Below are 23,831 nucleotides of genomic sequence, written 5' to 3' on the forward strand. Positions count from 1 at the left end.
TTAGTTGTCTTCTGTAAGAAGAGATACAGGGAACCCTCCTATACTGTTGGTAGGAATGTAAATTGGTACAGCCACTATGGAGAGCAGCATGGAGTTTCCTTAACAAATTAAAAATAGAGCTACCATATAATAGAGCAAAACCATTCCTGGGCATATATCTGCAGAAACTCTAATTTGAAAAGGTACATGCACCTCAATATTCACAGCAGCGCTATTTACAATAGCCAAGACATGGAGGCAACATAAATGTCCATCAACAGAGTAATGGATAAAGAATATGTGGTTACTCAGCCACAAAAAGGAAGAATAATGCCATTTGCAGCAACTTGGATGGACCTGGAGATTATCATACTAAGTGAAGTAAATCAGACAGAAATACAAATATCATATGATATCGCTTATGTGTGGAGTCTAAAGTATGATATAAATGAACTTATTTACAAAACAGAAATAGACTTACAGACATAGAAAACAAACTAATGGTCACCACAGAAGAAAGGGGGGAAGGAAGGGATAAATTAGTTGCTTGGCATTAACAGATGCACAGTACTATATATAAAATAGATAACCAACAAGGACCTACTGTATAGCACAGGGAACTATACTCAATATCTTGTAATAACCTATAATTCTTTTTCCATTATACACATACATATATATAACTAAATTACTTTGCTGTACTCCTGAGACTAACAGAACATTTTAAATCAACTATATTTCAATAAAAATTAAAAAAGAAAAATACAGCAACTTACAGCCAGTGCAGTCTGGGCATGTGCTGACAAAGAGATTTGTCAGGCAAGCGGGTAAGGACGTTATTCATCAGTACTCTGAAAAAGAGAATCAGAAAGGAGTCGCATTTTTCTGTTTCTTTTTTCAACCGAAGTCAAACATGGGTTTATCATTATTCTCATGAAGTAGAGAACATCTAATAAGTTAGGTACATTCTTATTCTAATTTTTTGGTAAGTCTTGTTATATTTAAGTGCTTGTTAGTAATAAAATTAGACAAGTGATATTTGTCATATGGAAGAAGCAGTGACACCAGCAGACTGAAGAAAACACCTGTACCCTTCAATTGTGGGTGGTGAAAAGACGGTGATTTCAAATGAATGTTATTTTTCTTTACCAAGATTAATATACTAAGTCCCTTACGTATGAATGAGTTCCATTCCAAGAGCATGTTCTTTAAGTCCAATTTGTTCGTAAGTCCAACAAAGTTAGCCTAGGCGCCCAACAAACACGATCAGCTGTATAGTACTGTACTGTAATAGGTTTATGATACTTTTCACACAAATAATACATAACAAACACAAAAGATAAAGAAAACATTTTTGATCTTATAGTGTAATATCTTGAAAAGTATAGTAGTGTGGTACTACAGCTGGCATACAGAGGCTGGCACTGAGTGAACAGGGAAGATGAGCTACTGACTGGAGGACGGAAAGAAGGTGGGAGATGGTAGAGCTGAAGGATCATCAGCAACAGGAAATGGAAGACAAGCTGCAATGTCACTCATGTCTGATGTTGATGGAACACATGTTCACATCTTTAAAAGTTCACAGCTTGAAGGTTTGCATGTAGGGGACTTACTGTAAAGCATAGTACTGGTGTGCCTAAGAATATTGGAATGAAACATGACTGTGAGACTGCGTTCAGTTTCGATGGGCTGACATTCTAGAAGACAGAAGATCTTATAAAATTGTTATGACTACAGAATAGCCTCGTAGAATAGGACTAGGAAATGGTTTTTAGTTGGAAAGGTCTTTTTCGGGTTCTAATTCCAAATAAAACACTATTAAACTCAAAGTGATCATTTTTATTCATGTGTTTTCCTTCAACTGAAATATTTGCTTAAATTTTTAGTACTTACAGGAGAATAAGAGAATTTAGTCCATAAAATGTTAGTGGGGAAATTCGATTGAGGTGATTATCTTCAATTATCCTGCCAACCAGGAGAAAAAATGGATTCATTTTATATATTTTTTCAACATAAAGACAAATACCATAATATGCCACAGAAATGAAACATACAGCCATTCTAGTCTGTGGAGATCTTCAAAAACACCCGGCTTCAAGAGGGTTATTCTGTTATGACTGAGATACCTGAAAAAAGAGAAATGACAGTAAATCGGTTATCTTCTTGATATCTTACAATGAGGAAAGGAAGAACAATAGTCATTCATCTTAAAGTTTCTTATATGCTGTTCTCATCAGGCCATTTTCCTGCCTTTGGAACTCTTAATGTTCTTTATCATTTACCTTTCCATATCCAGTTTTTAATTTCTCAATTATCAATCAACCATCAACCAGTCAGTCAGTCACTCTATCTATTCATCTATTCATCAGATTGTTTTGACAGTGTGCTGCTGCTGCTGAGTCACATCAGTTGTGTCCGACTCTGTGAGACCCCGTAGACGGCAGCCCACCAGGCTCCCTCGTCCCTGGGATTCTCCAGGCAAGAACACTGGAGTGGGTTGCCATTTCCTTCTCAGTGCATGAAAGTGAAAAGTGAGAGTGAAGTCGCTCAGTCGTGTCCAACTCTTCACGACCCCATGGACTGCAGCCTACCAGGCTCCTCCGTCCATGGGATTTCCCAGGCAAGAGTACTGGAGTGGGGTGCCATTGTGCTAGGTCTCTAATCCCTTTCTTTGAGGAAGATGACATCTGAGCAGGTAAATAGTATAGCAGCGGAGGGAAAGAGCTAGAACATACAGTTACTCTGACTTTCCAGCAGAGAAGATGCTGAATGCTGTTTGGGGCTGTGGAGTTTGGAGGGGAGAGCAGACAGCGAGCCCTAATGGAAAGAGGCTCAACTGAGAAGAGATTTGGATGAGGGTGTGTCATCCATAAAGCAAAGCATGGGTGGGAGTGAGTCCCAGAGAGAGGAAATGACTTATGCAAAGGCAAGAGGTGTGAGGGTGACAAGTTGAAGGGTCACTGTGAAGAGGCTGAAAGGGGACACAGGAGAGGGGGGACACACGCCCTGGGGCAGGCAGGGACCTGCTCTGGAGAAAAGACACTGAGCACCTTATGGGGAGTCTGACCCCCTGTACTCTGAGGAGACTTGATTTCTCACTCTTCTGCAGAGTAGATGCTCTCTTCCTTCTGTTATACTGATTGCTTATGCGTTTTTCTTTTTCTTCCAAGAGCAAACACCAGCTTTTAATAACTTTCAAAATCACCTCGTGTATAAGTGGAATCAAGCTAGAATAGTCAATTCGTAGAGTCAGAAAGTATACTGGTAGATGCCAAGGGCCAGGGGTGAGGGGTGGGGAGGGGAATGGGGAGGTAGTGTTCAATGGGGCCAGGGTCTCAGTTTAGGAAGGTGAAAAATTAGGGATATGGATGGTGGTGAGAATGCACAACAATGTGAATGTATTTAGTGCCACTGAACTGTACAATTAAATATGATTAAATTGTTTTATATTTTGTAACTTTAACCTCAATATAAAAAACATTAAAAAAAATCACCTCTCTTCTTTTATAGAGGCCTTAGAGTCTTTGTGTAGTTTCTTTTTCCCTGAAGAAAACTTTTGGACACACACACAGACACACATAACCCAACAGAATAAATAATGGGATAAATAAAGGGAAATAGTTGCAAAAATCTAATTCCATTTAACTAATCAATCTAATTTAATAAAATTAGTTTAATCTAATTCTATTTAACTTTGTCCTTTTGATTTGGGAAAGTGGAGGTGAAACTCTCAAAATACCTAAGGTTGCCAGTGGTAGCAAGAGTCCAGGACTGAAACGTATGCAAAATTCCTCTCCTTCTATTTTGGCTTAAAATGGCAGAGAAACTGTCTTACATGTTTATTTCTGTATCAATTTCTCTGGCTCAGCAATTCTGCTCTGAATTGCTGTCAGACAGTTTGGTTCCTAGCTCTGCCACTTAACAGTGTGACCTGAAGCAAATGACTTCTGAAATCTCCAGTTTCCCCAGTTCTGAAGTGGAAATAACATCAGAACCTAATTCACGGGGTTGTTGAGCATTTGAGGCCAGGCGTGTCAGAAGCGCTTGGCACATATTATCATGACGATGTCTCTGTTCAACTTCCCACATCAATTTATTGCCTCCTCTTTTCCCCACTGCCTGTGATTCCTATGCAAGTGTTCATTCAGTCCCATTTCTACTGATGCGTGGACCACATTGATTTCTCTCTTCACTCTGACAAATTGGGCAGTTGCGTGTGATGTGTTGTTAGTCACTCAGCGGTCTCCGACTCTTTGTTACCCCCATGGACTGTAGCCCTCCAGGCTCCTCTGTCCTTGGAGTTCTCCAGGTAATGATACTGGAGTGGGTAGCCATTCCCTTCCCCAGGGTCTCTTACCAACCCAGACTTCCTGCGTCTCCTTCACTGTAGGCAGATTCATCGTCTGAGCCACCAGGAAAACCCAATTCCACTTCTACTCATATGTGGACCACACTGATTTCTCTTCTTTTCTCCACTCTGACAGATCAGGGAGCTGATATCCTATGAAATCTCTCCTGCCAAGAATTTCCTTTCCCCTCTCCACCCCGCAGATCTGACTTTTGCTTGGGGGTAGCATGGGATAAGACCCCCACACTCTAGCCACTTCTTCCCTTCCCTTGCAAGCCTGGAGCCCCAGTTAGGCTCGGGAAGATGGAAAGCATCTCAGAGGCTCCCTTAAGAGTCACTGGAAGTCCCCCAAGTAAAGGTATTTGATCCATCCCCACCCCCAAAGCCCTGTGCTGTCTGTTTCACCCAGTCCTCTTCAGTTTTCAGTCTTCATCCACTGCTCTGGACCTGAAATGATAACTGCTTTCAGACAACCATCATAGCAGCTGTGGTTTGAGCAGGTTTAGGTCCTAAGAAAGTAAATCCCTCACCATATCTCTAACTATGATATATACATGGGCATTGTTTCCCCAACATAGACTGTAAGCTTCTGGAAAGCAAGGGGGTGCCTCTCCCCAGAGGAAGCACATGGTTCTCCCTGAAATACGAGAGTGTAATGTGCTAGAAGGCAGCAGGTGTGACTTCTCTTTCTCTGTACCGCCCTGTAGAATGTCTAGCTGAAGAACTTGCACACTCTGAGGGATAATGAATATCTATGGATGAGTGACGAGCAGAATCTGATGGTGATCCATGAAAACCCAGGACCGTGTGACATTTTTACATGCAGACAATATTCTAGTGGCAGGAAAAAGCCAAGGAGCGGATGGAAGACACTTCTGCATTTACTCTCCAGTTTCTACTATCTTTCAAGAGCCCCCTGTATATTCATTGAACATTATACCAAGCAGATATGTTTAAAAGTTTTGAATAGATTTGTGAGAGATTGTAAAGAAAGGTAGTCAGAAATATGATAAGGATGAGTCCAATCCTGACTTCGGGTAATTTGCTATGACATGAAAGAGCAGGGGACAGAAGGGACGAGGACACGGCTACAGGGGTTACTGTTAAGACTTTGGAACTCCAGTGACTTTCTTCCACTTTGTTACTAAGTGATTGGGTGGCCTTTTTGACTCAACCCCAAACTCTGATACCACCAGTGAGCAATCTGACCAAAGTTTCTTGAGCTAAGGATTAAAAAATGGGATAGAATAGAAAGCAAGGGGCCAGGAATAGAAATACAAAAAACTTTTATTTATGTGATTTTGGGTCATAAATCCCTTCAATAACTCCTGGGAGTCAGCTGCTTGGTAGAATGCAATGAAATGGAACTCTGAGAATGACTATTTTAAAAAACTTTGCTCTTAACTACAATGAGATACCATTTTACAGCCATAAGGATGGCTGTCATTAAAAACTACACAGCACAAAACAACAACAAAATTCCAGAAAATAGCAAGAGTTGATGAGGATGTAGAAGAATTGGAACCTGTGCATTGCTGATGAGAATGTAAAATGGTGCAGATGCTGTGGAAAACAGTAAGGTGAATCCTCAGAAAATCAAATGTAGAATTGCCATATAATCCAGCAATTCCAGTTCTGGGCATTCACCCAAGAGAATGGAATCAAGGGCTCAAAGAAATATTTGTACATCAATGTTCATAGCAACATTATTTACAATGGCTGAAAGGTGGAAATGACCTCAGTGTCTGTCTATCTAAGTCAATAAATAAAAAATGTGATACACAGCGTGGAATATTATTCAGTCTTACTATAGTTACATTCAGGAATGAAATTGTGATATATATTATGTGGATGAATCTTGAAGGCATAATGCTAAGACTAAGATGTTATGAAATAAGCCTGACACAAAAGGGAAAATATTACCTGTTTCTACTTCTGTGAGGTCCCTAGAGTAGTCAGATTCGTAGGGACAGAATGTTCAATGGTATTTGCAAGAGGCTGGAAGAGAGGCTTGGGGAGTTAGAGTTTAATGGATGTGGAGTCTTAGTTGGGAGGATGAAAAGTTCTGGAGCTGGATAGTTGAATAGTGTGAATGTACCGAATACCACTGAACTATATCCTTAGAAATGACTCAAATGGCAACTGTGCTATATGTATTTTACCATAATTTTTTTTTAAACTTTGTTCTTTCAAACTTATCATGCTTTATATATTTGTACAAGGAGAATTAGTGGGAAAAGCACAATTTTGGGTTTTCTCCTTCATAAATTTTAGCCATCACTAGGTTTTCTCAGGTTGATAAAGGTCATTCAGTCCTCATTCCCATCACTATGGCTAATGCATATTGTGTGCCTAATTCTTCTGATTTTTCTCATTCATTCCCCTCAACAACCCTGAGGTAGGTACTGTTGTTTTCACTTTTACGGTGGAGGGAGTTGATGCTTAGAAAGGAAAATCAGTCCTCAAGTTCACACACCCAGTGAGTTGGTGCAGCATGTGTGACTCAAGGTCCCACGCCTTTGGCCCCAGTGTGGAGACGCCTGCTGTCTGCACATGCCCTGAACGCCATCATGGGTGGCAGGGGAATATACAGTGGGATGGGTCGGGTCCACAGGCCACCACGGAATGGGAAGACTAATTGGTCCTGGTACTTACAGTTTAGTAAGACTGTAGAGTCCTCGGAAAGCATAGACAGATACGGATCTAATCTTATTGTTTTGCAGGCACCTGTGAAAATGATTATTAAAGGGAAAACATGAGGAAAAGGAGTTTCAGTTTTGCAAGAATGAAAAGAATTTTGTAGATGGATGGTGGTGATGGTGGTGCAAAAATGCGGGCGTGTTTAATGCCTCTGAATGTACACTTAAAAATGGTGAAGATGGTACATTTTATGTCCTGTGTATTTTACCACAACATCTTGTAATTACCTATAATGGAAGAGAATGTAAAAAAAAGAATACCTATGTTTATATATATGTATAATTGAATCATTTTGCTGTACATTTGAAACTAACACAACATTGTACTATACTGCAATAATTTTTTTTTGAAAAAAATAAAAAAGGGGAAATGTCAAGAATTCTTTAAACTTAAAAAAGATAAACAGGACAAAATAGTGAAGCTGGATATATGTAATTTTCTTTCTTGATTAAGTTCATAAATTACTGGGCTGGTTTTTATTTAGAGCTTCTAGTTATAAATTTAGACATATGATGCCTAAAATTTAACATTTGAATTTTCAATGAGCGAAACTTCAGTTTTAGGGCCTAGCAAGGTACTTAAACTAATCAAAGAGGCCTAGAAGCCTTTTTAACATTCTGATATTTCCTGATGTAATTCTATAAACTTGATACTATTCAGCACAGCCCTGGTAGCACTACAAGGCTATGACATTACTAAGACCCTAAACCATATGCCATGTTCATCACAGATTGGCCAAGCAAGTCAACTTGGATTGTATTTATTTGACACCCAAGTTTTGCTCCAAAAAGTGTTTGAGAAAATGTATCAAATATACATACCACAGAAGAGAAAAACAGAAATACAAAAAGTCAGGTCTAGAAGACTATAAATGAGCTTGGAAGGCCAAGCAAGGATGCTGGCTGCAGAGTTCACTGAGGTCATGCTGAAGGTGGGGCCTGGAATTAACAGGAGGTCAGAGGAAACAGAACCTGGAGCACAAGCCCTTGCATCCCATGTACCCAGTTAAGCTCCACACATTCATAAGCACCGGCCCCAGGTTGTAGCAAGGAGGAAGTAAGGATTTTAAGCCTGACTTCTTTCCTTCTTCTGATGTGGGTCACCATTGTCCTGGTGTGAGTGCGTGCTAAGTCGCTTCAGTTGAGTCTGACTCCTTGCAACCCAATGGACTGTAGCTCACCAGGCTCCTCTGTCCACGGGATTCTCCAGGCAAGAATACTGGAGTGGGTTGCCATGTTCTCGTACAGGGGATCTTCCCGACCCAGGGATTGCACCTATGTCTCTCACGTCTCTTGCATTGACAGACTGGGTTCATTACCATTAGTGCTGCCTGGGAAGCCATATATTGCCTGGAGGTGGAATCAAAGGATATCTCTAGCCACCAATTACAACTTTTTTGGTAATTAGGCTATTTTGATCTATTACTTGGAACAAATTGGTTGTTCAAGAATTAAAGTTCATTGTATAACAATGCCAACATACTGAAATTAGAGTTGAAGTCAATGGCACCCCACTCCAGTACTCTTTCCTGGAAAATCCCATGGACGGACGAGCCTGGTAGGCTGCAGTCCATGGGGTCGCTAAGAGTCGGACACGACTGAGCGACTTCACTTTCACTTTTCACTTTCATGCATTGGAGGAGGAAATGGCAACCCACTCCAGTGTTCTTGCCTGGAGAATCCCAGGGACCGCGGGGCCTGGTGGGCTGCCGTCTATGGGGTCGCACAGAGTCGGACACGACTGAAGCGACTCAGCAGCAGTAGCAGCCTGACTCCTTTTAAACCATGTGAACACAAGGTGGTGCTACAGATCGGGAAAATTCTTCCTACTCCAGAGATCAGGAAACAGGAAGAAAGTGTCCTCTTGAAATTTGTGTATCAGGCTTAAACTTGAAAACCTCTTCTCTCTTGATTGATTAATATCTAGAATATACTTCTGAAAAGTCTTTTATTGGAATTCAGTTTTCGGATGTGAAAACTTTTTCTTCAGATAATCTGAGGTTTGAGAATATTTCATCAAACAAAATGCATAATTTTTCTTCTGATTCTGTTCTATTTCTATTATCTTAAAGAAAAAGTACAGATAGATGATATCTATGTACCAGGGTTCTATAGTGTAAACACAAACCCAAAACCAATGCAGATGTGAAAATGAAACCAGGAACTCTGACATGTTTTCTCCATAGTGTAATGCAGACACAGAATACTTAAACCTAGCAGTTTAAGCCTGTGACAATATAATTCAGCCACAAAACTGACCTAAATAACAGGCGACCATCACCGGGGCCATTACAGATTTTGAGAGTACGTTGGTAATCTTAGATTGATGGGAAGCCAACATGTCAGATAAAACTCAATGAGGTAGATGTGAACATGGAATTAATTCTACAAAACAACATGCTTGGAGGTTTCAAACCACAAGAACTTGCTATCTTGTGTAGAGATTGGACTTGCAAACATACGGAAGAAAAATTTCCCTATCTAAGCATGAGGGCAGGCCTGGTAAAGGGTACTAACATCTTTCTCTATGATTGACGTTGAGGTACAGAGAGCAAAGCCTCTTGAGTGTCTTTACTTGGGGGAGGGGCAAGAGAATTGAGAGAATTCTCAATACACATTGAGAATTCAGAGTAAGAGAATTCACAGTACACATACTTTGGTTTCTTTAGGGATAGATATCTGAGAGTTTGCTAGGGTGGCTTCTAGAAGCAGTCAGAAAAACAATGTTACTTGGTAGTCTCCAGCTAACAGTTAAATACTTCCCCAAAGAGGGGTTAGACTTAAGCAGAGGTGTAGTGTTGGTCTCTGCAGAAGTGCGAAGAAACAGATATGCCAAAAAACATTAGTCAATTTAATACTAAGAATTAAAATTTTTTCTTACAGAGTCTGAAGACCATGGTACCTTTTGAAGACATTAGGAGGAAGCTTTCTTATTAAGTTCCGCCTGAGTGACCTGAAATAAATGTAAATTTTGGATTTTAAAGTTCTTTTCTTTACTTTTAATAGCAGTATGAACAATTATAAACTCTATTTACTTTAAGACTAGCTTTCAGGAAATACTTTGATTCATAATGTCACTCTTGTATTCATACCATTTAAAATTTTTTAGAAGAGATTTTTGTTTGAGAGATATCTTAATTTTATTTTAATTAATTAGTGTTTTATTAAGATACAGCTGATTTACAGTATTATATTAGTTTCAGATATACAACATAGAAATACAAAATATTTATAGATTATACTGCATTTATAGTTATTAGAAAATATTGGCTACATTCCTGTGACATAGCTCATTTATTTTATTCACAGCAGTTTGTAGCTCTTAATCCCCATTTTACCTTGCCCCCTTCCCTCTCCCCACTGGTAACCACTAGCTTGGTTTCTATACATATGAGTTTTTTTGTTTTGTTATATTTGGTAATATGTTTTATTTTTTAGATTCCACATATAAGTGAAAACATAGAGTATTTGTCTTTTTCTGACATATTTCACTAAGCATAATACCCTTGAGGTATTATCCACTTTGTTGCTAATGGTAAATTTCATTCTTTTTTATGGTGGAGAAGTATTCCATTATATATATGTACTATATCTTCTTTATCCATTCCTCCATCAATGGACACTTAGATTGCTTCCAAGTCCAAAATAGCATTTGTCAGCACCAGGGTCCGCTTGGTAGAATGAGCTCCCAGAATGGCTGCCCCCTTGTCTATGTCCCCAGAGTGAGCTCTCGTTGCCTCCTGCCTCTTCAGGAGGTTCTCCAAGATCAGCAGGTGAGACTAATCCAGGTTCCTTTCAAATTACTGCTTCTGCCCCAGGTCCCTGAGCAGGTAAGGTTTTGCACGCACCGCTTAAGAGTGGAGTCTCTATTTCCCACTGCCCTCTGGGACTCCTGAAAGTAAGCTTTGATGGCCTTCAAAGACCAGTGTTCTTGGACCTCGTCTTCTTGGTACAGGATTCCCATATTGAGGAGCCTGATGTGTGGTTTGGGCCCCTTGGTCCCTTTAGGAGAATCTCTACAATTGCAATTGTTCTCCCATTTTTGGGTCATCCCCTGGGGTTATGGGTCTTGATTATACGAAGTTTCTGCTCCTACTTCCCTTCTTGTTGTAGTTACTTCTTTCTGACATTCATTGTAGACTGTCTTTCCTGGTAGGTTCCAGTCTTTTTCACAGATGGTTCTGCAGATAGTGATGGTTTTGTGGTGCCCATGAGAGGAGGTGAGCTCAGGGTCTTACCATCCTTCGGTCTTGGGAATTGCTTCTCTTCATAGTAGTAATTGAACTAGGACTGTTTATTTTGAATTATTTGAAATAGTTTTCTTAAATTTAAGTTACAACATTGTAATTCTGACAAAAACTTGAAACAATAAAACTGGTAAAATAATCTTCAGTTATGTTCTTTTCTATTTTTATTTAACAAACAGAAAGCATCTCAGTTTTTGAGTGACAATAAGGATAGTGTTTTCTTGTTTAAAGCATATTCAAGAACCTAATATTATAATCCTCAATATTTCAATTTTCACATTCCACTACCTTTGCTTCCTTTAAAAATTATTTATAAAGGAAACTGTCCATTGGTCCATATAGTTGAACCATCTTTATTCAAGAAGTAATCCCAATGCAATTTCTAATAAGTTGTATAAAAAAGATTTCCACTTGTATTACAGTTTATAAGCAGCTTGACACAGGCCAGGTTCACATAATTGTGGTTGTATTGAAAAGGACCTAACGTTTAATTCTTTAAGCAATATAATATGGTAGGAACAAAATAAAACAAGCAAAAAATCCCAACCATTGAAGCTGGCAGTCCCTGGCATGAAACATACATAATCTTTCCATGTCAGTTTCTTTAACTGTGAAAGAATGTATTTGGACTACATGACCTCTAATAATATGGTGCCACTGTTGTTACTGTCCTCGTCTATTATGACGGAGCAGGTGCTCATTAAGAAATGAGCAATACACCTCACTGATGGGAGTTTGATCTGCTGTGGGACAAACATTTGGAAACAATGGTCAACATAAAGAACTCAGTGAAGAGACAGCTTCATACAAAAGACATGACTAGTGTTACTTGTGTTGGTGTGGACCAGTATTGCCTGAACTTGATAATGAATCCTTCTTAAAAATAGCTTCTCAGACTCTTGAGAACACATTTTTGGAAACTAATTGGAGAAAAAACTATTCTAGAATATAGAAAACTATGTATTCTCAACATGAACGTTATTGGAAAATTAAGAAATTAATTTCTTAAGGAGTGAAAAAAGCTTACTTTTTTTTAATAGATAAAGAACTAGTATGTGTAAATATACACAGTATATCTGAAGTATTAAAACATCACAGATGAGGACAAAAATGTCTAAAATAGCCTCAGGAAGAGAGGCAATAAAGAAAAGAAAAAAAGTTAAGAAACACCATTCTAAACTATACAGACCCGTCATTTAGTGATTTTTTTTTCTTTTAATGACTGAATGTCAAAGGTTGATTAGCTAGTAACCTTCTCTAGAGATCACTCTTAGCTGCTGGGTTATCACCAAATGTTTTATTCCTTATATCAGCTAATTGAAAATCCCTTTTCTACTAAGAGTTCTCACTTGGCTTAGAGCTTCAATTCTGCTTTATATCCCTGTTCAAATGTTTGTGTTGTGTAAGGATTAACTGCTAAATGTTTGGGTTTGATTTAAAGTTATTGATGAAAGTTTAGTGTGCTTCCAAAAGGGTGTTCATTCATTAATTTTCTCAACAAACCTGGGTTGAATGCCTTCTATTGTACTTTGCAAAAAAGGTAATATCCCTGTCCTGGATAAACTCATACTCTATTTGGATGACAAATAACATACTTTATTAAATAAAGATTCTTCTTTGGATAATAGCTCAGGACTATTTTTTATTGTAATGATTTACTTGTAAATTCAACTCAGAAACACGGTTTAGAGCTTATTGTACTTGTTATGGACTTGAAAGTTATATAGAAAAACCACATTGTAGGGCCCCCATGAAGCTTATGGCATTCTCCTTTTTCTGGTGGTGATTAGGACCACCCCAACCACTATGGCACGAGGGAGAACATTTGATATACTTAAAGGAGATACAACTGAGATTCTACGAAAGAACTCAAGAGGAAGAGGCTAATAGCTCCTGAGTGAGAGGGTGACTCTAGAAGGAGGGGTGGCTCCTTTAATGACTCCTGAATAATGTTTCTTAGGAAGTTAAGTTTTTTTATTAATAGTGCCTAGAACTTATAGACTACTTCTTTCTAATTATGCAGAATATTTCACAAGTAGCATTCTCTGTATTTTTATAATACCCTACTGACATAAAAAGAGGTAGGTGTTAATTCTCTCACTTTACAGGATGGACCAAAATACTTTTTAATATAGTAGAGCCTTGTATTTTAACATTTAATATTAATGAAATGTTATAGACATGAATTCCTGAGCTTGACTCCTACATTTCCAAATGCCTGTTGGCAATTTCCATGGAGTGATCTTTAATCTATCATTGAAAAAACAACTAAATTGAAGTTCTAATCTGCCCCACTAACTGTCACCAAGTCTCCCCTATCACCCTGTTCCTCAGGACAGAAACCTTGGAGTCACCCTGAATCCTTTCTTCTCTCTTGCCTTCTGTACCCAATCATTCATGAAGATCAGATTGCATTCTAGATGCAGATGTAGAGCATGGATGTGTGAACATGCGAGTGGGGGGAAATTGGGATTGACAAATACACACTGCTGCTGCTAAGTCATTTCAGTCATGTCCGACTCTGTGCGACCCCACCATGTATAAAATAAAGAACTAGTGGGAAGCTGCCGCGTAGCCCAGGAAACTTGACTTGGTGCTATGTGATGACTTGGAAGGCTAGGATGGGGCGTGGGAGGGAGGCTCCAGAGGGAGGGGATATATGTATACATATAACTGATTCACTTTGTTGTGTAGCAGAAACTAACACAAAACTATGGGCTTTCCAGGTGGTGCTAGTGGTAAAGAACCCGCCCACCAATGAAGGTTAGAGGTAAGACATGCCGGTTCTATCCCTGGGTCGAGAAGATCCCCTGGAGAAGAGAATGGCAATCCACTCCAGTATTCTTGCCTGGAGAATGTCATGGACAGAGGAACCTGGCAGGCTACAGTTCATAGGGTTGCAGAGTCAGACATGACTGGAATGACTTAGCACACAGCACACAACGTAACACTGTAAAGCAGTTATGCCTCAATTTAAAAAAAGATCTGATTCCAGCTTTTCTTCATATCAAGGGTTGAAAATTGGCAGCTCATAGGTCTGTATACATCTCTTTATAAATGTCTATATTTTTGGATGCGTGTGTATATGTATTTTGAGCCAGGATAGCCTTTTCTAAGTTGAATTAGAATGCCTTCAGGGGCACTTACACTCTCTTCTTAGTCACTGCTATATCTACTTCCATTCCTCCAGCCCTTTTCCTCTTTTTCCTTTTACAAAAATAAATTAAATTGTTGAAAAATATATTCAAATTCTATTTGTAGGAAAACAAAAGATGAGATTACCAACATGAGGGTATTCATTGATTTGGACTTGCTAGCATTTCTGTACAAGCAGTATTAGTGATGATTTTTTTCTTTAAAACTAGAAGAAACTCATCTTAAATTTTTATACCTAGGTGTTCTAGTCATAATTTAAATTGCAGAAACTCTCCACAGGACCTCAGACTTTTTTTGGGGGGGGGATATCTTTTTTCTGGCAGGACTAATTACTATGAAAATAGCTATGATGAGTCTAGGATGAGATTGAATGCTGTTCTTAGTATATGGGAAAATGTCACCTCCTTTGGAAAACAGATCTTTGTGGCTTAACCTGTCCAGTGTTCTCAGCTCATTGACAAATTGGGTAAGCTCCTCAGATTCTGTAAATTTGATTATAGTATTGTGTACAGGAACTCTGAGCTGGAGTTCTTCTCTGTTCCTTGAATATGTCAGGCATATAAGTTGCAGTGTTATGTGGTTTGGGTTGAAAAGGGCAGGACTTGCCAACATTTATCACCTTAAGAATTGCTCCTATCTCATCCACATATATATATATATATATATATATACACATATATACAAAAGTCAGAGCCGTAAGGCACTAAAACACCTGTATGAAAACAAAAAACTCAGCAGAAATATTGGATTAAAATGTCTATTCTTTGCTAATTTCTTTTAACAATTCAGCCAAATGTGTGTGTTTGTGTTGCTGAAGTTTGTTGAATTCAAATTAAGATTGGATCAGTAAGTTGTTTCTTATGAGGATAATTTTCTTTTACATGGCTAAGTATGAGTTATTTAGGGAAAAAATGAACATTAAGTCTCTGGGTCAAGTGTGACTCAGAAGAGTTAGATTTTAAATGTGAAGTGATGGAATATTTTATCCAATTTATTTTGTTGTTGTTCAGTAGCCCAGTCGTGTTTGACTCTTTACAACTTCATGGACTGCAGAATGCCAGGCCTCCCTGTCCCTCACCATCTCCCAGAGTTTGCCCAAGTTCATGTTCATTACACTGGTGATACCATCCAGCCGTCTCATCATCTGATGCCCTCTTCTCTTTCTGCCCTCAGTCTTTCCCAGCATCGGGACTTTTCCAACAAGTCGTCTTTTGCATCAGATGACCAAAATACTGGAGCTTCAGCTTCAGGCTCTGTCCTTCCAATGAATATTCAGGGTTGATCTCCCTTAAGATTGACTGGTTTGATCTCCTTGCTGTCCAAGGGACTTTCAGGAGTCTTCTCCAGCACTGCAGTTTGAAGGCATCAAAAATTCTTTGGCGTTCTGCCTTCTTTATGGTTCAACTCCCACAGTCATACGTGACCACTGGGAAGACCATAGCCTTGATATATGGACCTTTGTCGGCAGAGTACTGTCTCCGCTTTTCAACACATTGTCTAGGTTTGTCATTGCTTTCCTGTCAAGACGCAATAGTCCTCGGATTTCATGGCTGCAGTCACCATCTGCAGTGATTTTGGAGCCCAGGAAGAGGAAATTCGTAGCTACTTCCACCTTTTCCCTTTCTATTTGCCATGAAGTAATGGGGTTGGATGCCACTTTATTTTACTTGCTTTATATTTTTATTTATACATGAGCGTATTAAAATTTATTTCTAATAATTAAAAAATTGACTCTTTTAATGTGTCAATTCCGGTGTTAAGAAAGCTTTATATAGTAATTTGATCGTAGCTTTTTTCTTTAGTAGCACATATACTTGATGGCATCTTTTGCTTAGATACAACATAGTGATACTAAATACTTCGTAAGATTGTTATGAGAGACTGAATAAGTGAGTACAGAGAATAACTTAGAGTAGGAGCTATCATTTAATAATACAAATAAATATCAGCAATCATTATAATTGACCAAGGAACAATGATATCTTCTTGAATGACAATGCATTATTACCAATGATGATTACACCTTAATTATGTTTTACAAGTTTTACAAGTTTTACAAGTGCTGTACTGGCTGTCAGAATGAAAACATTTTTTTCTACTTACATAAAAGTCACATTTGAAGAAACTGATGGAACAGCTCGTAAATTGATCTCATCACACTCAAGCTCTAAACCTTGGCAAATACATTGCATGGGTGCAGAACCGACCACTGAATAAAGAGGATGTAGTAAGGAGAAGGGATGATGAGGGACCAGGAACAGGAGGGGAATGAAAAGAAAGAAACAAAAATCTATGAGAAAATCATACACCAAAGTGTGTTGTGTCTTATGTAAGCAATTTGTGCAAAGCTTTAAATTAAGTTTCCAAGTTTGCTTTAAACATTAAAATGATATTAGGACCTTAAGATAGGGAAACATACACATTTAACAGCCCATGCATTAAAAAAAAGTAGCAGTTTGCTTTTCTCTATTTGTTGGAAAATGAAGTCATCTGCTCTTATTTTATCCTTGGAGAGTAGCTATGTCTAAAGGTGACACAACAGTGTGTGATGGGCTTTAATGTTCATTTTAAAGCTGCTACTTAAGAATAAAGTGTTCCTTTTAATGGAATGCTAAGCTGTTTTTAACTAGCAAGAAAAAGAACTTGACTATGAACTATAGTGCTGGTAGATTTTCTTTTTAAATTCAGGAACTCTTTAAAGGACTTCTTTTGGTTTATATAGGACTGTAAGAATGGCTACTGCTTCACTTAAGGAAGTGAACATTTTTTATGCATAGCTCTTCTGTTCTCACTGATGGGAGTTGGAAAGAGAGGGAAAATGGGATGTATGCCGTCGGCTACCTTGTGGGCTCCCGATATTGCTAAGGTTTATTAGAGATTTGGGGTGGTGTGTTCATATAGCTAAATGGGAGTATTATTCAGTGTCACAGACATCGTCTGATCCCTGAATTGATGAAGAATGGATGATGCCTCATCAAGAGCGATAGGGGATATTCTCTTTTACATTTACTTTGAAACCCTGCACTTAGAGCAGAGCTTATAGACTTGAATATTTACAGAAGCAGGCAAAGCGGGTACCGATTGCATCTTGGAGTCCCTGTGGGACAGCTTCTCCTAACTGTTGCCCTATTACCATAGGAACATGTGTGGCCGAGTCAACCAACTTCCTCAAAGAAGCCAGAAAGACAATACTTTTTATATAATTACCTACTTAAAAACAGTAATACTTAAAAACGTTTAAATCACTATAGGACAGACAAAACTTCTTGTGAGAACTTTCTGTTTGCAGACTTTTAGTCTAGAACCTTTACAGGAAAGTTTCTAGAGAGTGGAAAAGCATCTTGATGGCAAAGAAGACATTCTGGTGGCAAAGATGGTGGATGATGGTGGGAAATTTGCACAGTGAGCTCCAGCCTTTGAAACAGCCAGGTATTCCTTTGCTCAGATATGTGGCCACCGGGTGTTTTTTGTCTCCTTCCAAACAACTGTGCAGATTCCCTACAGAATCCTGAGAGCTTACGATCATAATTTAGGTTTTGTGTGTTTTCTGTGTCAGCAGAGTCTGTGCCAAGAGGTTTTGAACAGTCTTATGGTTGTAAGTGACCATTTTGGCAATGGATCCCTAAAAATTAATTCTATCTAAATTCCTGTGCTAACGTGTGTATTGTTGGGAGGGGACAGGGAGCTTTTGGAGGGGAGATGAAGGGCCTCAGAAGTTGGTACAAAGGGTAAAAATAGAAGGTGGAGAAGATAGCATTAATCTGGTGTGGTTTTTTTTTTTCTTTCTATTTTTATAGGCTGAGTTAAGATTGATAATTCATATGTGTTGATAAGGAAAGTGAAAAAATAGCACCTAAATATCCTACCAGGAAAGAAGGATGAAGCAAATTATGTCACTTAAAAATTTATGGTATTTTGAAAGATTTATAATATGAATACCTGACTATGCTAAAGTGCTACCTCAAAATATGACAAGAATGGATTGCATTGAAAGTTTCAACTATGCTAAAATAAAAAGAAAGATGAGTAATGAACCAGCAAGTTAATGCTGGTGGCTTCTGAGTGGTGAAATTATGGCTAAGTAAATAATTTTTTCCAAATCTCTATACTTTCCATATTCCTCAAATTTAAACTTTATGAATATATTTGTTATGATGGATATGTTTTCAGTGATATTTTTCTTGAGAGGTGACTTTATAAATGTGAGTTCCTCACATTCATCCAGTCATAAAGTATTATAAGCCAGTTAAATTTCTCAGTTAAGTTTCCAATAAACACTTATAATAAAATTGAGTAAAGTGATACAGTAAGAACCTTAATTTAAGTTTCACCCCCTAATTTTACACTATGTTTACATTTACTTTTTATACTAGTTTTAAGTTTGAAAAAAGATACTGAATTTTAAATTACCACCCCACCCCTATCTTTCTTCAAAATTCTAATTAAAAATTATATGTTTGCTCATTTCTAAGAACAGATAAAAAATTGCCTTTGTACTTTTTGAAGCATCACTCTTTATGTAACTGCATTTCTCTTATGTAAGAATACTTAGGGAACATTTCTCCCAGAGCTCATCGTCTGGCAAAAAATTTATTTCTCTTGCTGACTTGATCTGTTTTTCCCATTTGTTTGTTTTTGCTTTACAGACCAAACTACGAAAGTTATGCAACCCATTATTTTCGGTCTTTGACCTAATGACTACGAAATTAAGAACTAGGTAGTAACTCTTCTTATATAATTTTCCTTCTCTATTCCTTATACCATTTACCATGGAATTTTTGTCTCTTATGTCATGTTAATGGGTTAAGTCTGTTCATAGCCATATTTATTTTTATTGAAAATTGCCTAAATCCTTTTGGGAATAATGTAAAATATAAAGAGAGTCAATTAAAATTTAAGAAATGAAAAGGATATAGAATGAATCAAAAGAGAAAAATAAAAATGATATTTTGAGACTGTATGGCTTAATCCATTAGTTTTACGCTTGATATTAGTAGCTAAATTATACCCGTTAACTTTTTCCTTTTCCAAAAGCTTTCAGCTTTTTCATGATCAAGTAATCTGGTCTCTCTATATATATATTTTGGCCGCACCATGCAGCCTGCAAGATCTTAGTTTCCTAACCACAGATTAGTTCCCTAACCCTAATCGAACCTCTGCTCCCTGAAGTGGAAGTGCAGTCTTAAACACTGAACCACCAAGGGGGTTCCATGGTTTCCATATTTTGACAAGAAGACAACATGTGGTTGAGCTAGATTGCTGAGTGACCTATGAGGTTAACAGGAGGGATTATATCCACTCAAAGTGGGGACTGTTAGCAGTTTTTATGAGTTTTATTTGAGCAGTAAAGGCAAAAAATATTTTTAAAAAAATTAAAAAGCTGCACTTTACAATTTGTGGTAGAACATAAAGTGGAAAATGTAACAAAGGATTCTTTTCCCCAAACCCTTCCTTTTAACCAAGGTTTTGAAAGATACGATTGAAATACAACTTTAAGGTACACATTTATATGTGAATAATTTATCAGAATAAACCCAATTTATTTAAAAAGAATTATGTATATTGATCTTCCTGATTTTAGAAATTATAGAGTTTTTCCTCAATGTTATACCCTCCTACAATCCTTTCCATGGTTTTTGTAAGTTTTTGTTATGTGACTAAATGTAGAGTATAACAAATAAGGCTTTTTTGGTAGCTGTAAAGTATGACTTAGACCCCAGAAGCTTTTTCACTTACACATGTTAAAATCCCAACAGCTTCTCTGCTCTTGTTTCCATTTCTTTTTTTTTTTTCATTGGTTAAAACATTTAATTGGTTCTGCACACATGAGGTTAAATCCAATATAACTATAAGTTCAGATCCAACATCAAACATGGGTACAGCCACATGAATAAGGGAAAGAGACTTCACTTTTCTTTACACAGCTTCCACAGCACAATTCAGCAACTCAAGGTGATTGCTTCTCTAATTTGCTATAGGGACACGCACATAGGTAAGTTTTTGTTCCCTCAAATATCCTGGTATGGAGTTGCTTTTATATCAGAGTTTACAGTGATTGTGAAAAGGGGACATGTAAAATAGAAACCCCAATGTACTGACATTAATTTTGTTTGCATCAATACCTAGCATGATTTAGTCCTGTTGCACTTATGATCCCTGAGTCATTTAAAAATCAAATTCTCAATTTCAGGTTGTATGTCTAATAGAAAATTATAATTTTGCAAATAGAAAACTGAAATTAACTGTATAAAAATATTAAAACCATTGTATCCAACTTTTAACAACATGGTATCTTACTATAAGCCCATAGACAAGGATGCTCAGCCCTTCTAACTACTTACAGCATTCAGATGTTTCTGCCACAATACTGGGATACAAGGAAGTCATTTTGTAGTTATTGCCATAATATCTGTCAAATTGTGTAGACCATCCGTTGATGTCTCCTAAAATAAAGATCAGAGAACATAAAGGTTCAAGAATAGAAATATTCTGGAGTGTTGGGGAAAACCGGTCTTCTCTTTAAGATAATTTAATGACCTTTCGGAAACAGAATCTAAAAAAGTAGATATATATGTATATGTATATGTATGTATATATATGGATGGCATCACCGACTTGATGATCATGGGTTTGGGTGGACTCCGGGAGTTGGTGATGGACAGGGAGGCCTGTCATGCTGTGGTTCATGGGGTCGAAAGAGTCTGACACGACTGAGCGACTGAACTGAACTGATATATACACATATCCAGGGCTTCCATGGTGACTCAGATGGTAAAGAATTTGCCTGTACACAACTAAATTGCTTTGCTGTGCAGCATAAACTAATGAGACAGTGTAAATCAACTACACTCCAATAAAAATTAGTTTAAAATAAGAAATGAGTGATCGACAAACAGAGAAAGATCACCTGGGAGCTTGTCAACAAGGAGAATTTCTGGCCCCTCACCTAGAGATCCTGATTTCACAGGTCCCCTAATCTCTGGTTTCAATAGGCACTAGAGGTGATTCTTCACCAAGCAGTGTTTGAGCCACACATTTTTAATTTTATATTGGAGTAAAGTTGATTTACAATGTTGTGTTAGATTCACATGTACAGCAAAGTGATTCAGTTATACATATACATGTATCTATCCCTTTTCAAATTCTTTTCCCATTTAGGTTTTTACAGCATATTGAACAGTTTCATGTGCTATAAGTCCTTGTGTATTATCTCTTTTAAATATAACTGTAACAAACAGTACTTTAGATGTACTGAAACACAGCACACTGTTCTCAGCATCTTCATTTTAACTTCCCTCAGTCTCTTCAATCATGTTAGACTGATGTTGGAGATGGACGGCCATAGTTGTTAAATAGAAAAAGAAAAAATAACATGACCAGCATGATCTCATTCTTTTTTTTAAGGCACTGTGGTATCATGGATAGTGTTTAGTGATTATCCTCTGAATGCTTACGTATTTTCTCATCTATATTTTCTGATTTTGATATGAAACTTGTCTCATTAAAAAAATGAAACCAAAATCAGTAAAAACAAAAAATCTTCATTTGGTGGGAGGGAAAAAATAATTTTTCCTCACGAAATTCCTCATGAACTTGCAGTTATTTTTGAACCTGAGACCATGAGGCCAGTCATGAGATGGAAAGGATGTGAGCTGGGGGGAAGGAGCAACTTCTCTGTACCATCTGCAGAGGGTACCAGCCCTATCCCATGGCAGGTTGGGGATGGGTTTAAAGGGGATCCTTCCCAAAGGTACCAAGCTTTTTTCAGGATGCTGTTGGGACTCTTTAAGGATGCATAAACAAGAGACCCGAGTTCAATCCCTGGATGGGGAATATCCCCTGGAGAAAGGAATGGTTATCCACTCCAGTATTCTTGCCTGGAGAATTCCATGGACAGAGGAGCCTGGGGTTGCAAAGAGTCAGAGATGACTGAGGACTAACACTAACTTTCAAACATATAGACAGGTGATAGAAGCGATAAAAGTTTATCTTATGTAAGTTAGGATTAAATTTAAGTCTGGCACCTATTTTATAAGTTATTTCTGCTGCGTATGTGTAACTCAAACCTGAGATTGAGTCCAGATAGTGCAACTTTGCCTGGATTTCGTGAACCTAACCTCATCCATGGTTTTCCTTCTAATCAGAAGACTTCCAAATTACATTTCCAGCCTGCACTTTATCTTGTGTAACATGGAGCCCGCTCACTACAAGCACCTTGAACACAGCATTCACCAAATGGAACTCATTATCTTTCTCCATATAATCTTGCTATTTCTCCTAAATTTTCTGGATTGGTGAATGGTCTGCTCAAATCTGCTCAAATTTTTGAATGTGCTCTTATCTGATTAAATATAATTTGTACAGTTTTCCTCCATCTCCAGGTTATTTTCTTATTTTCCATGGCTCATTAACTCTTTCATGAAGATTACATTTGGGAAAGGCAAGGTATTCTAACATAAGTGTTATATATGCTTGTAAAACCAGGCTTCCTTTTAAAGTTTCACTAAAAATAAATTGGAAAGAAGAGATGCTATTTAAAGATTGTATTTATAGCTGTTTCCATACTTTAGTATTACTTATTAGTTTGAACACTTCTTTATTATGAAGGATTTCAAAATAAACACAAGTAGCAAGGCAGTATAATGATATCCCAATGATATTTTTATGATATCTCAATGATATCATTATGATATCTCAGAAGGAGATGATTGATGGACCTCAAGTTTACCATCTGCAGACATCAGCTTGAGACTCCAACTGAGTGCCAGTAATTGGATGGACAAAAGATACACCCAGAAACAGTAAATCCCAGCGTCTGAACAACCAGGAACCAGGTTGAAGTGCCTCACTGACCCTTGACATTGTGAGTAGAGTAAAAGGAGGAAGGGAAGGAAACTTGAAAGACTGAGTTTGTTCAGGTGAATAGAGACGGTAGCTTTTTGCAACTGTGAAGATTTAATGCATCCTTTTTTTTTTTTTTTGCTCTCTCACCATTCAGTTTAGAATGCTTTCTCATTCTTCAGAAGCTGGTAACTTAGTTCTATATTTTCCAGACCCTAGGAAGTTCAGTTCTTACAGATAGATTTCTACCAGTGGGATGCACTCATGTGACACTGAAGTCTGTAGACTCCATCTATGGGTACCTACTGCAGGTGGGACAGTTACCACGGTCCCAGCTTCCTGGGTAAAGAGCTGACAAGCCATCGTGGATGCTGCTTAATCTTGGGCTTGCAAGTATAGTAGTGTTTTCTCCACTCCTGCTTCTATGTTCTTTATAATGATTCTATAAATACATTCTTCTCTACGTGAAACCTCTTTTTTCTTAAGCCTCCCAAACCCCAGAGTGGTTTCTGTTTTCTCCTTCCAGAAGGGGTTGCAGATAACGATCTCAAGGATAATAAC

The 23,831-nt window shown here is 37.9% G+C and overlaps 1 protein-coding gene across 39 annotated transcripts in view; it reads right to left on the reverse strand.

Annotated features, from left to right (window-relative positions):
• RXFP1 (relaxin family peptide receptor 1) overlaps positions 1 to 23,831 on the reverse strand; it is a 127,935-nt gene that overhangs the window by 45,045 nt on the left and 59,059 nt on the right. For 15 of the 39 annotated variants that reach the window (XM_086346970.1, XM_086346945.1, XM_086346959.1 and 12 more), the window contains exons 3-9: positions 20,771 to 20,872; positions 16,533 to 16,638; positions 9,908 to 9,979; positions 6,983 to 7,054; positions 2,034 to 2,105; positions 1,873 to 1,944; positions 756 to 830 (exon numbers count right to left, since the gene is read on the reverse strand). Coding sequence is in view for 27 of the 39 variants with exons in the window: in XM_086346945.1 (XP_086203071.1) it covers positions 756 to 830; positions 1,873 to 1,944; positions 2,034 to 2,105; positions 6,983 to 7,054; positions 9,908 to 9,979; positions 16,533 to 16,638; positions 20,771 to 20,872 (571 nt within the window). In the remaining 12 variants the exon portion in view is untranslated. The other 24 variants (XM_086346978.1, XM_086346964.1, XM_086346962.1 and 21 more) reach the window with 8 other exon arrangements.

The sequence above is a fragment of the Bos grunniens genome, chromosome 17 (assembly GCF_055505025.1).
Source record: "Bos grunniens cultivar Pamir isolate PY7600 chromosome 17, Bosgru_T2T1.0, whole genome shotgun sequence".
NCBI classification, from domain to species: domain Eukaryota; kingdom Metazoa; phylum Chordata; class Mammalia; order Artiodactyla; family Bovidae; genus Bos; species Bos grunniens.